The 15,307-nt window shown below is 34.2% G+C and overlaps 2 protein-coding genes across 2 annotated transcripts in view; both read right to left on the reverse strand.

The window, feature by feature from the left end:
* The window catches only part of LOC117109851 (aqualysin-1-like), a 9,266-nt gene extending 7,935 nt beyond the window's left edge, over positions 1-1,331 (reverse strand). The window contains exons 1-2 of the mRNA XM_033252296.1: positions 1,079-1,331; positions 648-788 (exon numbers count right to left, since the gene is read on the reverse strand). Of these exons, the coding sequence (XP_033108187.1) occupies positions 648-788; positions 1,079-1,186 (249 nt within the window). The 5' untranslated portion in view covers positions 1,187-1,331. The remainder of the gene's footprint in view (positions 1-647; positions 789-1,078) is intronic.
* Positions 1,332-4,055: 2,724 nt separating this feature from the next.
* On the reverse strand, positions 4,056-10,595 carry LOC117109988 (aqualysin-1-like). Its single transcript, XM_033252516.1, has 8 exons — positions 10,443-10,595; positions 9,529-9,669; positions 8,414-8,537; positions 7,561-7,667; positions 6,927-7,068; positions 6,030-6,214; positions 5,430-5,601; positions 4,056-4,467 (listed from the first exon to the last, which is right to left on the reverse strand). The coding sequence occupies exons 1-8, from the start codon at positions 10,548-10,550 to the stop codon at positions 4,334-4,336; spliced, it is 1,113 nt and encodes a 370-aa protein (XP_033108407.1). The 5' UTR covers positions 10,551-10,595; the 3' UTR covers positions 4,056-4,333.
* Between the last annotated feature and the right edge of the window lie 4,712 nt (positions 10,596-15,307).

Below are 15,307 nucleotides of genomic sequence, written 5' to 3' on the forward strand. Positions count from 1 at the left end.
AGATGTGTATAAGTATATATATATATGCAGGTAAATGTTAATAATTCACATCTACAATGTGACGACAGAAAACAAAAATCTGTCATACGTAGGTCTACTTTTCAGGTTTTTTAGTCTAAATATCTAAGAACATTCAACAATAAAGATATAAGATGTAAGTATACCGTTAGGTACTTAAAAAGAGTATGATGATCCTGAATGTTAAAAGCATCCACCTCATACATAAATCAAGATTTCTACTATCAAGCACTGCATAAACAAAGCAACTAAAAAGAACCTATCATAAGGACAACTTGTAATGTAATGTAATTCAAAAAAATGTTTCCATTTGCTCAATACAGATGAGGAAGCAGAGGTATTAGAGGGGTCTAGGCCCGTTCCGGGTGGCAACGGGCCCGGGTGGCAACGGGCCTGGGTGGCAACGGGCCGGAACCCGTATCAGAGGTATTTAAAAAAATACATTTGGACTACTTGATGAGGAGTCAGAAAAAAGAAAGGGGAGCCGTATTCTGATACAGTCGTAAATAAAGCACTAAAGAAGTGCACGAAAGCTGGTGTATTGTCAATAGTGTTTAAATGTTTCATGTCCAGAGTGTATGTAAAACGGATATATTAAAGTATAATAATGAATAGTGAGTAGTATTTACCTTCTCCACCATCTCATCATCCATCTTTGCAACAAATCCATTGAAGGCACCTTTAAATTTTTTCAAGAGGTTAGCTTTGCGTTTGCCACTAAATACAGTTCTCTTCAGAAGCTCGCTGATGGCATCTACATCAATATTGGCCTGTGGATCATATCAAATAAATTGATAATTCAATAATTCGATCATACAATACATCAATCAATCAGTCAATCAATCAGTCAGTCAATCAATCAATCAATCAATCAATCAATCAATCAATCACCCTACCAACCAACCAATTTATAAATTTATCATCAATCCTTTTTTTTTTTTTTTTTTTTTACTTCTGCCTTATACTGCCTACATTGATATTATATCTAACTGTGAGCTAGTGTTAAGTTGAGTGTTTTGAAAATACAAAATTTCAAAAAATGTTGGTAATTGATACAAACCTTCAATCCAATCAGGAATTTACCAGCGATTGTCTCATTAGCCTTGTGGAATGGTGCTAAGTTAGCACTAGCAAGAGCCACCAATAAAATAAGACAAAATGCTCGCATATTATTGAATTCTCGAAAATATTAGAAGAAAGCAATTGCACGTTTTGTGATAAAACTGAAGTACTTGATGAATAGTAGATATTTTTAAAACACCAGCTTCTAAGTAAACTCTTCTTCGACTGTGTCAGGTAGCTAATATGTGTTTTATGAAGCACAAATTGGGACATTTAATTGTCTAATTAATTGTTAATTAAATTACTTAATTCTGTATCGACAGATGTTGAGCGGACACAGCTTAACCACAGGTACACATCATCTCTCACTTGATTTTGTGAACAAATTAATTATACAACATATTAAATTGTATGTGAACTAATTATCTTTGGAGAAAATATATTCTTTGCAGACAGAATATACATTCAGATTAAAAAATTGAATGATTTTATAAATAAATCAAGGACTCAACAACATCTCAACATCTGTATCGACAGATGTTGAGCGGACACAGCTTAACCACAGGTACACATCATCTCTCACTTGATTTTGTGAACAAATTAATTATACTACATAATAAATTGTATGTGAACTAATTATCTTTGGAGAAAATATATTCTTTGCAGACAGAATAAACATTCAGATTAAAAAATAAAATGGTTTTATAAATAAATCAAGGACAACTATCTAAGCCTTTAGTAGCGATTGTTTTAAAACTTCATAGGCCTACTAAAAATGATTCTGTGAGACTTACACATTTAGATTACTCATGATATGAATGCTCTGGAATGGTCTTATCAATGCCATTTAACTCTTACTAAGAGTAAACTGTTTTCTTATTGTAACAAATAAACTATAATAGACTCAAAATATAATTTTGAATGAAACATTGTTATTTGATAGGCGCACTGTGTGTAATACTTCGTATACACCAGTCTTGTCAATTTTGACCCTAACCTCAAACATTACCTGAAGACGTTTTAGAGTTCATACACACACACACACACACACACACACACACACACCCACACACACACACCACACACACAAACAAAAGCTCTATAGTTATCTCATATTTAACTAGGCTGAAGGGGTATCCATGATTAAGGAGGTTACCTAAAAGTTTATTAAAATGAAATGTGTAGTCGCCTGGCCTAGAACAAATTAGTTTTATGCGTAGGCAATGACTGTAGGCATTAGTTGATTTAGACGATGAGGATGGGCGCTGTCAAAGTTGAAAAAAGAATGGCTGTCAGTCGGTATATTGCATGGGAGGTAGAGACACGGTTGTTGGAGAGAGAAACTAACATCTGAAAATGATTCGTCTTAAATAAATTTTAGATTATATATTAGATTATTAACCTAAGATGCATTCCATTTCCTATAGTCATAATGTGCAATATCCTACTATTTATTGGTAGGCTGTTCCCCTAGAGATTTAGTCCTATCAGTGATACACTAACTTGGATGGGGCAGAGTCTACACCGTTCAACTCTGATTGAGCTGGCTCTAAAGGGAGATCGACTAGGGTGCTGTAATACAGCTGTTTAATTTCAAGATTTAGGCTATTCTGGAGGAAAACCCAGGCCAATGTCTGATCGATTATGGGATGTTTTATGGTTTTGCCTGGACCTGGATGAACGATTTTGACTCTAATGAAATCATCGTTTGCAATTCCCGTTATTGGATTTGCCGCTGATGATTTTTGGATCTTTGATTTGGACTCGCTTTATTTTTTCGGTTTCGTATTATTCGAACACTATTAAACTATTGGACGTAGTTGGTGAGTGGACAAGCATATTGTATTTTCAATTTCATCTCACGTGAGTAGTTCTTGGGTTGTTAAGTTCCCCTTTGACATCCCTATTTGTAATCCCCCTTTCCATAATAAAATTTAAGTAACGTTTACATACAGAGGATTTTGTAGTTTTACATTACGCTTATGCCATAAGCTTCAAAGTGACTGTTCGCTTACATAAAATAAACACCCGCTACACACACACATATACACACATACAATAGATAATATTTATATATTATATAATATACGGTATATTATATACATATAAATATATAAATCATAATAAATATTTGAGAAAAACGTATGTCCCCATCGAGATTTGAACCCAAGACCTTCCGATTACCGTTCGGATACTCTACAAACACAGCTATGACGTCAAGTGGTATACACCCTTGGATTTTCCCATTAGGACACGTTTTTTTCTCAAGGTATTTCGTAATACTGGTACTGGTACTACGCAACGAATAATAGTAAATTATTATTATTAAGGTAACTATGGTATAATTAAATATCATATATATATATATATATATATATATAGGACATGATGGAACATCGTAGGCTACCCTGTAGCTTTTCAACGAATAAAGTCCTATGAAAAATCATTGTGTAATAAAAATACGATTTCGAACATTTAAGATTTTGTTTCTTACAAGACCAGGCTTATTCTGAAAATGTTTCTTCATACCCATATTATTTAAATTCATGTAATTTACCAGTTAAATGCGTAGTATGCTGCATTATACGAACTTGTCGCATTGAATTTAACCTGACCCCAGCTCGGCTGAGAACAAACCGACGGTAATCAGAAGGTCTTGGGTTCAATTCCCGATGTGACAGTTACAGTAATTCATAGGCCGGATAAATAAAAGTGATACTAAATTCAGATTACTTAATTATTATTTTATTTATTTATTTTTTAGTTTATTGTTATTTTAGTTAGTGTATTGTACATGTTACTGTGTGTGTGTATGTATCAATATAATACGCATAAGATATTCTTATTAGTTACCCAGTCTTCAATGATCACAAAATTACCACAGACAAATTCCTATTTTATACGTGCACTATACTTAATGACAGGTGTATTACAAGATTGATAATATCGAAAAAATACAAATATACAACTTCATATATACTTCAATAATCGCATTTATTCATATTTGAAATAAATATATGAACAATTTTTAATATTTTTGGATAATTCTCTTATATTCAAAATAATTTTAAATATATTACGATAATATTCCTTCAGGATTGAGATATAATAGGGTTAAAGGGATCAATAGCTTGTACCACTACTGTAGTTTTAAAGATGATACTACATGTTCTGGTATTATGCCAGAAATAGCTTAGTTACTATGATTAGGCTCAACGAAGTGACATTGATCTCCGATAACAATGTCTGTGATTTAATCAACGTATAACAATAAATTGGGAGATCCCCATCCGGTGCTGGAAATTCTGTTTGAAGAAGCATCACTCAGTATCTTGCTTCTTGTCTGTGAATTTGAATAACCATTACCACGGAGAACAGCAGCAACACCTGAAAGATAAAAGATAAAAAAGAAACAAAATGAGTGGGACCAATAAATCAATCAATCAATCAATCATCAATTAATGCACTAACTTTCCCTCTCTCTCTTTCACACTTCACATATACCCTTTAATTCATCATTTTTATCTTGTTTTCCACATTTTTAGACTGGGGTCTAGCCCCTAAATTTTGTCTTAATCAGTGAAAACTATAAAATCGATCAATTTTGGCACCAATGACGTTCCATATTACTTATTTGCATGGCGTTCCATACTATATTTTTTCTGGGATTAGGACATACATTTAATATGTTTAATAGCTCTATGGATTAGGATTAACAAAATCAGACGCTGGTGACGCCCTACGAAATTATCTAGCACTAAGAAAAGAGACTGCTAGCAAGTCCTACCACATCCCAGCTCTGTACTGGCTGTACTACGAATAAAGCTGTCTTATTCATTTCAATATTCTCTTACTTTAATTATGTTTTGATTATAATGTATATGATATCTTAGTTTAAGTAGGCCCTATTTTTTCTCTTGTGGTGCACCTTCCTTTGGAAGAGTGCCACTGATGGTTTCCGAAATAAAATAAATCACTGCACATACCATCGGGACACTTTCATGACTACACCCTCCACCGCCTCTCTCAAGCAAAACATCAGACCTCCCTCCACCCCGTCCAAATCCCAATATCCTGTGCCGTGTGGCCCAAAGCCCTATTTACAGTAGACACGATTACGACACGATACAGATGCGCGCAGTGTTAAGTGTGAAGAATACAAACTACGCGATGATGATATGTCGTTGTCGTGTCATAATCGTGTCTAGTGTAAATGGGGCTTTAGAACAATATTATTTGAACCAATATTTGATTTGATTTTGGAAATTAATTTTAGTAATTAATCAAAAAGGTTACGAAACAGGTACTGCAAGGTGTTTATTGAGCCCAAATAAGACAATAGATGTTACCTGAAACATGAGGGGTAGCCATAGAAGTACCACTGATTGTGTTAGTGGCCCTGTTAGAGGTCCACCAAGCTGAGGTGATAGAGGATCCAGGAGCAAAGATATCAACGCAGTTTCCGTAGTTAGAGAAGGACGAACGAGTGTCATATGAATCAGTAGCACCAACAGTAATGGCCTATGTATTTAAAAAGAAAAATAGAAGTTGAATAACATTTAGGGGTGATTTAGGATTAATTTCAGTTTTAAATATTTTTTAAAAGTTTTTCTGTAGGTAGATTACACAGCGTTATGTTAATTGGTTTATTATATATTTTGTTCTATGGTTGTATTTGTTTAATTATAAGGATGCACCGTTCACTTTAAACGTGTGCTACCGATCTGAAGTTGTATATCCAAATAAATAAATATACCAGTATGATAACTGTTTAACAATGTAAGTATATTTCTAGTTTAAATTCAACGTTTTAATGTGATTTGTTTGCATTTGTGATGTAATTGTTTTGGTGATGGAGATCGTTATGCTGGGTGGGTCGTATTGCTGTATATGTTAAATTTTAAAAAAATGGATAACTGCAAATCATGTTGAAAACTACATAGGCCTACCGCATCTACTCTAGCGGGAGAATAATAGCATGCATTAGCATTGTCGTTTCCAGCAGCGACCACAACAGTAAATCCTTTGTTAATCAGGTTGGTAACAGCATTGTCCTCAGAAGTAGATGCCCCACCACCCAGAGACATGGACACAACACCCGGTTGACTACCATACCAGTACACATAGTTGATTCCTATTGTGAATGAAGTCATTCAATATTGTATTCAATTTAAGAATCAATAAAGCAATCAAAATAAATAAATCAATTAATAAATACATTTCTTTGAAACACTTTTGATATAATGGAAAATATGTAGGCCTTAACTACTTAAACAAACGAAGTTATACAAAATAAATGCAATGTGATTAAAAATATACAGCAGTAAGATAAATGTTAAAAAATTTAATTAAAAGTTTAAAATTATTCATCTTCTCTATACCTCCTTCAAACAATCTTTACAGAATTTGTTATCCATAAAAAGCGTAATTTTACAGTTAAACAATGCCGTAGCCAGCTATTGGGACACTTGGGATAGTCCCACACATATTTTCTATTGGGTCCACAAAAAATGGGTCCAACTTTTAAAAAATGGGTCCAGATTTCTCATATTTGGCATAAAATGGGTCAATTTTTAAGAAATGGGTCCAGATTTTTCATATTGTTGCGTAAAATGGGTCACCTTTAAAAAAAAAAAGGGTCCACATTTTTTGAATTTACGCGTAAAAAAGTACTTGGGTCCATCCTGATGTTATCCCGCCACCACTAGTGCGGGACAACATCAGGGTGGACTTGGCTACGGCATTGACATTAATATTCATAATTAACATTAAGTGTATGATTGAATATTAAATACAGATAACTGTTCATAATGTATAAATATTGAAAATTGGAGAAGAAATCTTACCGTCAATGATCGTGGATGTAGAAGAGCCACCGGAGCATCCAAAAACTCTGACACCATAGATATTGGCCTCTTTGGCAACGCCATAGTTATAGCCAGCAATAGTTCCAGCACAGTGAGTTCCATGACCATTGCAATCAATTCCCTGCAAATAAACGTTTATCAAACATTTGCCTGATCATGTTAGTATGACTAGTGATAAAACACCAATAGTAACGATTAATTTTGTTATCCTTTTAATAATAATAATAATAATAATAATAATAATAATAATAATAATAATAATGATAATAATGGTAATAATGATAATAATGATAATAATAATAATAATAATAATAATAATAATAATAATAATAATAATAATAATAATAATAATAAGAATAATAATAATAATAATGCTAATAATAATAATAAATGAATAAAAATTGTATTAAAAATTGTAGTAATAATTATCATCATATTAGTTGTATAGGCTAGTAGTAGGAGAACAGTAGTAGTAGTAGTAGTAGTAGTAGTAGTAGTAGTAGTAGTAGTAGTAGTAGTAGTAGTAGTAGTAGTAGTAGTAGTAGTAGTAGTAGTAGTTGTAGTAGTAGTAGCAGTAGCATCAGAGTCTATTTTTGCCTGAACTTTATCTTACATCGCCACCAGTGGCGTCGTAGGCGACAGCGGCTCGGCCACCAAATTCTGTGTGGGATGGGTTGATGCCGGTATCAATCACATATACATTTACACCGTTTCCTTTACCTGTAGAATTTAAAAAGTGCAATTCCCGATAATAAGAGGGAAATTAAAGAACAACTAACTTAAACAGAACAGAAACTAATTTACTTTACGAAGTAAGGAAAAACTTATAAAACTTAATAAATTAAATTAAAATCCTGAATAGGCCTAACTCATTTTAAAATGATCAAATAAACTTCCAACCCGAAACAGATAAAAGTTTTCGCTGTATTATAGAAGTTTCACTCAACAAAAATATTACCAGCCAATTTAAGGTTGATACAAAATTACATGAAAGCTATTACTTAACTTTTTTTTCTCATTAAAATTTTTAATTTTAAATGTACAAGTTCTTAAATATACCACATTAAGTAGCCTAATTTAAATATGGAATTGCATTTTTCTATTTCAGCTTATGACAAAGAGTGACATCTTTAATAAAAAATTAATACTTTTGTAGATCAATTTAAGTTCAAGTAATAATATTTATTTCAATTTTTTCATATGATACAATTTGTACTTTTAAATAATTAATTATACAATAAAAGAGAATAGTACATTAAATTGTTGTTTCGTGAAAAGTGAGAGCGGTTGGCGCGGCAGCAGTTACGCTTCGGTCCCTCAACCTCGAAGTCGGAGATTCATTTCATTTATTAAATATCCAGGTAAAAGTAGAACAAGACAAAACAAACAACAAACAAAAATAAAAATAGCACCTCACTCTTCTTTCCCATCCCTCTAGATATCTCCATTCCTCTATAAAATCTTACCGTTGACACTGAAGTAGTTGTTCAATGGCAGATCCCTTTGATCAACTCGATCAAGCCCCCATGTCACACTTGTGTACACCATTCCATCTTCTTCAATGTAGTCAACGAAATCAAGACCACGGATCTATTGGTTCCAGCAAAACAAATATCGTTATAATAAAGTAAAGTATATTTAAAAGAATATATCGAACCAATGTCTTTATAAGGATTGTTGTTACATAATAATAATTTTTAAAATTATAAGTACCATATTGCATGTACTAAAAAACAAAATTATATATATACAAATTATATATACATATAATTCATATATATATATATATGTATATATATATATGTATATATAAATAAATAATATGAATACAACTGTTGATTATCTTACAAATGTATTTTTAAACAAACCGATAGCTAAATGGATGAAGATACAAGGAGGTATATGTAATGTAAAGTATTTCGATTTATATAGCGCTTTATAGTCTCAAAGCGCTTGAGGTTTAGACTAGCTCCTACAGTAATTTGCTTCTCCCCTAAGGGTCTCTTTGTGTCTGAGCTACCCGGCACCAGCTCTCTCGTCTGTCCACAACAGATTCTATGTCTAAAATATAGAATATAGATGCAACTCAAGATGAAAAACAAAATATTTTGCCTCATGCAAGACATTTTTTCTGTGTTATATACTAAACCACAACCCATAGTTTATACCGTTGTGACAATAAAGCTTTATTGTATCGTATAGTATCGTATCAATACCTCTTGTTTAGGCTAACAGACGGCGGTGGCGCCAGTGGGCCACTGGAGACATTTGCACTCCCGTTCGGACAGGCCTGGACCCAGGCTGTTGTTAGGCGCCACGACAAGATTGTCAGATCAAAAATTTTAAAAAACAATTTTCCTATCCAAATAAAGTTATTTTGATTGCCAATCCCTAATATTGTAGTCTAAAATCACACTTTGGGCCATACTAAAGCCATAAAAACTCAACGTGAACTCTACCAGGGATTTTGCATTTTGGGACTCCCACCAAAGCTACCGTCGGACCCCTTGTCGGCAAATTTCTGGAGCCACGCTGCTAACAAAACGCATAGGCAAAGGCAAAGTGAAGAATGAAAACTTACCTTCTCCACCATCTCATCGTCCATCTTGGCAACAAATCCATTGAAGGCACCTTTAAACTTCTTTAAAAGGGTAGATTTGAGAGTACCGCTGAAGACAGTGTTCTCCAGACGCTCACCAATGGCATCAACATCAACATTGCTCTGAGAGGGATAGCCAGCACAATGAGTCATTCAATCAAACAGTCAATCAATCAATCAATCGATCGATCAATCAATCAATCAATCAATCAAGTAATAATGAAACCAAACAATCAATCAGTTTATTAGTCAATCGGTCACTTACTCACTCACTCACTCAGCGAGTCAACCAATAAATTAATTAATGTATCAAAGAATATATTACCCAAACAATCAATCGATCAGCCAATCAATCAATCAATCAATCAATCAATCAATCAATCAATATGGATGTTGAGTATGCTGGTCATGCTCCTGGTTTTTAACAAACCAGGACAAATATTGTTTTTAAATTTGGCTGAATTGTTAGAAATATTTCTCTTCCCACATTATTTAATCCAATTCCCTGTATAAATTATTTTATTTTAAGTATAGAGCTAACATTAAATTTCATCATATTTATATTGTTCTAAAAAATCCGCTTAAAGCATAGAGAAAATATTTTCTCTATGCTTAAAGTAAGTTCGATAAATAATTAAATGACCGTTAGTTTGCTAAATTCTGTTAACCTCGCCCCATCCCAAATGATACCGTATTCCGATAAGCCCGCCAATTTTGTTGCTGAGGTCCAAAAAAACACAGTGTCTACGTACGTAAACGTGTTGCGTGTATGTGGGGCATGCACGCAGTCTTAGCTATTGAATAACGCGTTCTGATTGGTCAGTCATAAAGTTTGACTGACACTGCGGAAAGGTCCCATTGTAAAAGATATCAAAAAGTATATTATTGCTACAAACCTTCAATCCAATCAGGAATTTACCAGCGATTGGTTCTTTAGCTTTGTGTAATGGTGCTAAGTCAGCACTGGCAAGAGCCACCAACAAAATAAGACAAAATACTCTCATATTGGATTCTACAAATTACTGAAAAAAACCAAAAAACAACGGCACAAACATGACCAAAGAATATTTCTTAAAACAAAGGCTTCCATTTACCATATAGCAAGTGCGGACACGTTGTTTTAGCTAGCTGTGTGAGGTATTTCTAAGCCAAATACAAATGCAACAATTTCATATTGAAAGATGTATAATGAAATTAATGAATGAAAGCATTTAAGCAGTTGGGGCTTTTTTCAAGGGAGTAGGCCTACACTATTTCTTTTTTCGTTCGGGGCAATGCCTAAAAAATAATCAAACATATAACAAATCTCTAAGCAGGTGAAAATTAAACTACTGAGGCCTAAAGAAATAATGATATTCATAAATGAAACCTATAAGATTGCACGTTCAATACTGTAAATGAATTAGAGTTCAGGTGGATAAAGGCGATCTCATAATAATAATAATAATAATAATAATAATAATAATAATAATAATAATAATAATAATGTTGTATTTATATAGCACATATTGCACATTGCCCCTATGCGCTTTACAGAGAAATAATATAGGCCAACTGAGAAAAAGCAAATAACAATTAAATAGTAACAATAAAATAAAATAAAAATAATCATAATAACAATAACAATGAGACTAAACTACTCATATTCCTTAAACTAATTAATGGTTGGCCGTTGACTCCGAGGAGCTCATCCGCCCTTTGTTCAGCTATTGGTTTTTTTTTTGCTGCTGGGTGACCATAAACAATCTCTCCTCAGCAGCCACTAAGACATTTAAGAGGGTTGTCAGTTTAGTCGCCGACGCTTCGACCGGATGGAGTTTAATGTTAATAACCACTCCAAAAGTAGAAGTAGCCTATAACAGGAAGGTTAGAAAAAAAGAGTACCGTAGGCCTTAAACTAAAGATCCACTATTTAGTAACGCACGAGTCAGCTTGCCGAATCCTGTATAAACCAAAAAGGCGGTGGAAAACTCACAGCAAACGCTCGGCTTCGCGAACATGGACTACTATTGCCAATAAACTATTTTGAGTGTCTTTAGAAAGTAAGCCTTTTAATACTTAAATTAATTTGATAGATGAAAAGCACTATGATCTTAATGTAGCACCGCTTTATAAATGCTCACAATTAAAAAATGTTTTTAACATTACAAAAAAGTAGGCAAATCACAAGTATTTACAAACACTAAACCAAGTCTAGGCATAGTTTAATAACAATAGCGAAGTTACAATCAATCACAGAAAAGCAAGTGCTGTCTGAGACTTACCTGACCGTCTAACCATGAAAGGTGAGTATGAATGATGGTCTTGATCCACGGACTTAAATACATTTTCTCGCGTCTGTAAAATGTGGTCACTTTCTCATGCATTGGAGTTTATCTTTATTATTAGTTGATAAGTAGGTCTACGTGACGTGGTTCTTAGCACCCACGCCCTGTTATTAATTTTACTGTTGAATGTTATCTGCTATTCTCCACCAAAAATGATAAACACATTTCCCAATGTTTCATGCTAGGCACAGTTCCAGTATGACGGAAAGTGGCTCTATTTGATTAGCCCTATTCCGGGCCCTATTCCAGTTATTAAAAATAGGCTTACGTTAAGCTTTGTCCACGTCACACTATCAAATTATCTTTGACAAAAAAATAACTTTGTATGCCCGTAACTATTATGTTCATCACTACAATACAGGGGCGGACCTGGGCTCAAACTTACGGGGGTGGGGGGTCAGGATTATCAGGGCCCAACTTTACTTTCAACTCACTAAAGCAAGGGTGCAGATCTGTTTTGATAGTCGGGAGAGAGGACATTCCTGAGTCCACATCCGCGAACATTTCAGGAAATAGTACCATAAATGACCGGAAATACACATTTCATCACATCACTATAGTCAAAATGGAGCGCCAACAATTTTAGCCAACCATAGAGATGTAATTAATACCGGTATGTGTGTGTGCCATAGAAAATAAAACTAATACAAAAATTGTGTTTGATGTATTCACATCACTTTACCAACTTCAAAGCCGTGAGTCCACACCCACCCTACCCCACCATGTTATTATCATAATTCTTTATCAGCGATTTTCGGCAATCATAGAGATCTAAACAATCTCGTGATGTACCATAGAAAAATAAAACATAATTGTCTTTGATGTAATTACTGTACCTACTTTATGTGTCGAAAACCAATCTGCTTTTTATTCGCTTTTTCTCATAACTTCTCAAATTATAATAAAGGCACGCGCACTCGAGTCGTGTAGGCCTATTATAGGTAATTCAGATGGACGTGGGCAGGAGATACCGGTATCTTGCTATAAGATAAGATGTATCCTGGCTGTACAGTGCTCTTTCGCAGTTCATTGCGCAGTTCATTTCAACAATTTCCAGGCATCTACTTGACATGGAATTGAATTGCGGTCGAAAAGTGAGGGGACCACTCCCCTTTAAAACATGTGGAAAACGTTTACATGGAATGATCTCGAACAACTAAGGCGTACTAATTCTATTAGGTACCTATAATATATGTCTTATAATTGCCCCTGTTGTGTCCTAGTTGTTCCCCGGGCACAGCTACGTAGTGCCAAGGAGGTATAAAATAAAGATTATACAGTGAACACGCTAAGTGATAGCGTGGCGATTTTATGTAAACCAGGCTCTACAAAAACATTTACAATATATTTGAATTATCTTTCCAAGTTTGTTAACAAAAGACATATCATTAACACATATGGTGGCACTTTCCATCAGATATAGGTTGAGCAATATTTATTCATTACAGCCATTATGATATTCAAAAGTAATGATATCAATCTTATTCCGATAATCGTCTCAGACAAAACATGTTAATAACGATATTTATATAATATGGTTATTATGGTAATCATAATACCTATTTACATTTAATAATATATATCAGAAACAGATACATGAATTGTAAATCTTCTACCATTTGTCATTCATATCTTACCATTATCATTATGTGAGCCAAATGACGCCATTAGTATCAGACAACTGAAATTACGAGAAGACAGGTGACGGATTGAACGCCATTCACACGACAGCATTGTTTGCTTTTCAGTGCTGCCCCTCTTCCTCTCCCCCCCCATCCCTGAAATTATTAAAAATTATATTTTTTAAATGGAGGAAAAAAGAAAATTATATTCAAATTCTAAGAGTCTGAGAGTGCCACTGTTGGCCATCTAGAGCTACAATAATCATAGCGTATTTTTTTTCTCAGCTAGAGATATCCCTCTAAATTAAACCAGAAGGATTGTATAAAGTATGTCCACCCCACCGAGACGGACATTAATCGGAGTATGAGTAGGCCTATAACATGAAATGATTGTCATGATATAAACACATTATTTTTACTAGGCCTTATTGGTAATAACTTCGATAATTGTTAATGATTGCATTTAAATTTAGTAACTATGCTCTTTACAAATCTCATTTTCTACAATCCTATATATACTGATTTACATATCATGAATAACCTTGGAAAACAGTAAGATTAGGCCCTATACAGGTAAATTGGAGAGTAGACCTAATTCTGTAAGTTTTGCGGTAATCATCAGCTGTGGGTATATACGAGCACAGTGTTGTGTTCGGCCCTTGACTTGAAAGTGAACGCGTATTTCAATATAGTGTGACCCATAGGCCTATACCTTACTCGCGCGAATAAGCGCCCGGGCGCTTAAAATATTTTTTGCACTTTCTGAGGGGCGCTTATTCAAACGGGGCGCTTATTCGAACGGGGCGCTTATGAAAACAGAGTGGAAATTGAGGGGGCACTTATGGAAATAGATGAAAATCGAGGGGTTCTTATGGGAAATTATTAAATTCAAGAGGCACTTTTTGAATGAAAAAAGATTATTTAAGGACATTACGAATGGTGGCTCGGCGGAAAAGATAATCGTCCAGAGAACATGGCTCATGACAAGAATGCGTGGATATTTACATAACAGCAAAATAGCAGATGCAATAGTGGTGGTGGGTAGTGGTTAGCTTGTTGGCCATCGGCCGATTGAGATTAGCCGGATGGCGGGATCATTGTATTTTTTCTTGAAAACTCAGATGAGAATGTGCTAAAAGTCGGAAAAAGAAAAAGAGGAGTAGGACTAGGCATAGACAAATATGTAAAAATAGTAAAGTTGAAAATATACTGTCTGTCCAGGGATCGGAGCTCTCATCAGTCCAAGAGAAATATCCTCATTTTGATATTGACCTAAGAAGAATGTGTTTCCAGCTCAAATCATGCCAACAACCACAGTTCTATGATTGATTGGATTATTGACTCGCTAAAAAAAAAATCTTATGAAATTATTGAGGGGCGCTTATTGAAATTAGAAGGGGCACTTATTCAAACGGGGCGATTAAGGAAAATTTCACGTTGGGAGGGACGGTTATTCGAGATGGGCGCTTAATCAAACGGGGCGCTTATTTGCGCGAGTACGGATTTAAAACTCAGAGATCTCGAAGGAAACTTTTCGCTGATTTACATACAAACATCCTTAACTTGATTACCATCCAATTAAAGGATCTATGCAATAGAATATTTAAATTATAAAACGCTGTAGCGAAAGTTACGGTACTGTATCATAATTTTGCGTGTTGTGATTTTTTCGTATGAAATTTTAATTGTAGGACAAAGTTAACAACTCAAATAATACATACAAGATTCAACATGGAATGGAGCCATTTCGACCCCAAAGTATGGAGTACTGGCAGCAGTGTAATAACATATATAAGCATATAGACACACACC

Source organism: Anneissia japonica, unplaced genomic scaffold (assembly GCF_011630105.1).
Source record: "Anneissia japonica isolate Jap-2015-1 unplaced genomic scaffold, ASM1163010v1 scaffold585_len4108843_cov191, whole genome shotgun sequence".
Taxonomy (NCBI): domain Eukaryota; kingdom Metazoa; phylum Echinodermata; class Crinoidea; order Comatulida; family Comatulidae; genus Anneissia; species Anneissia japonica.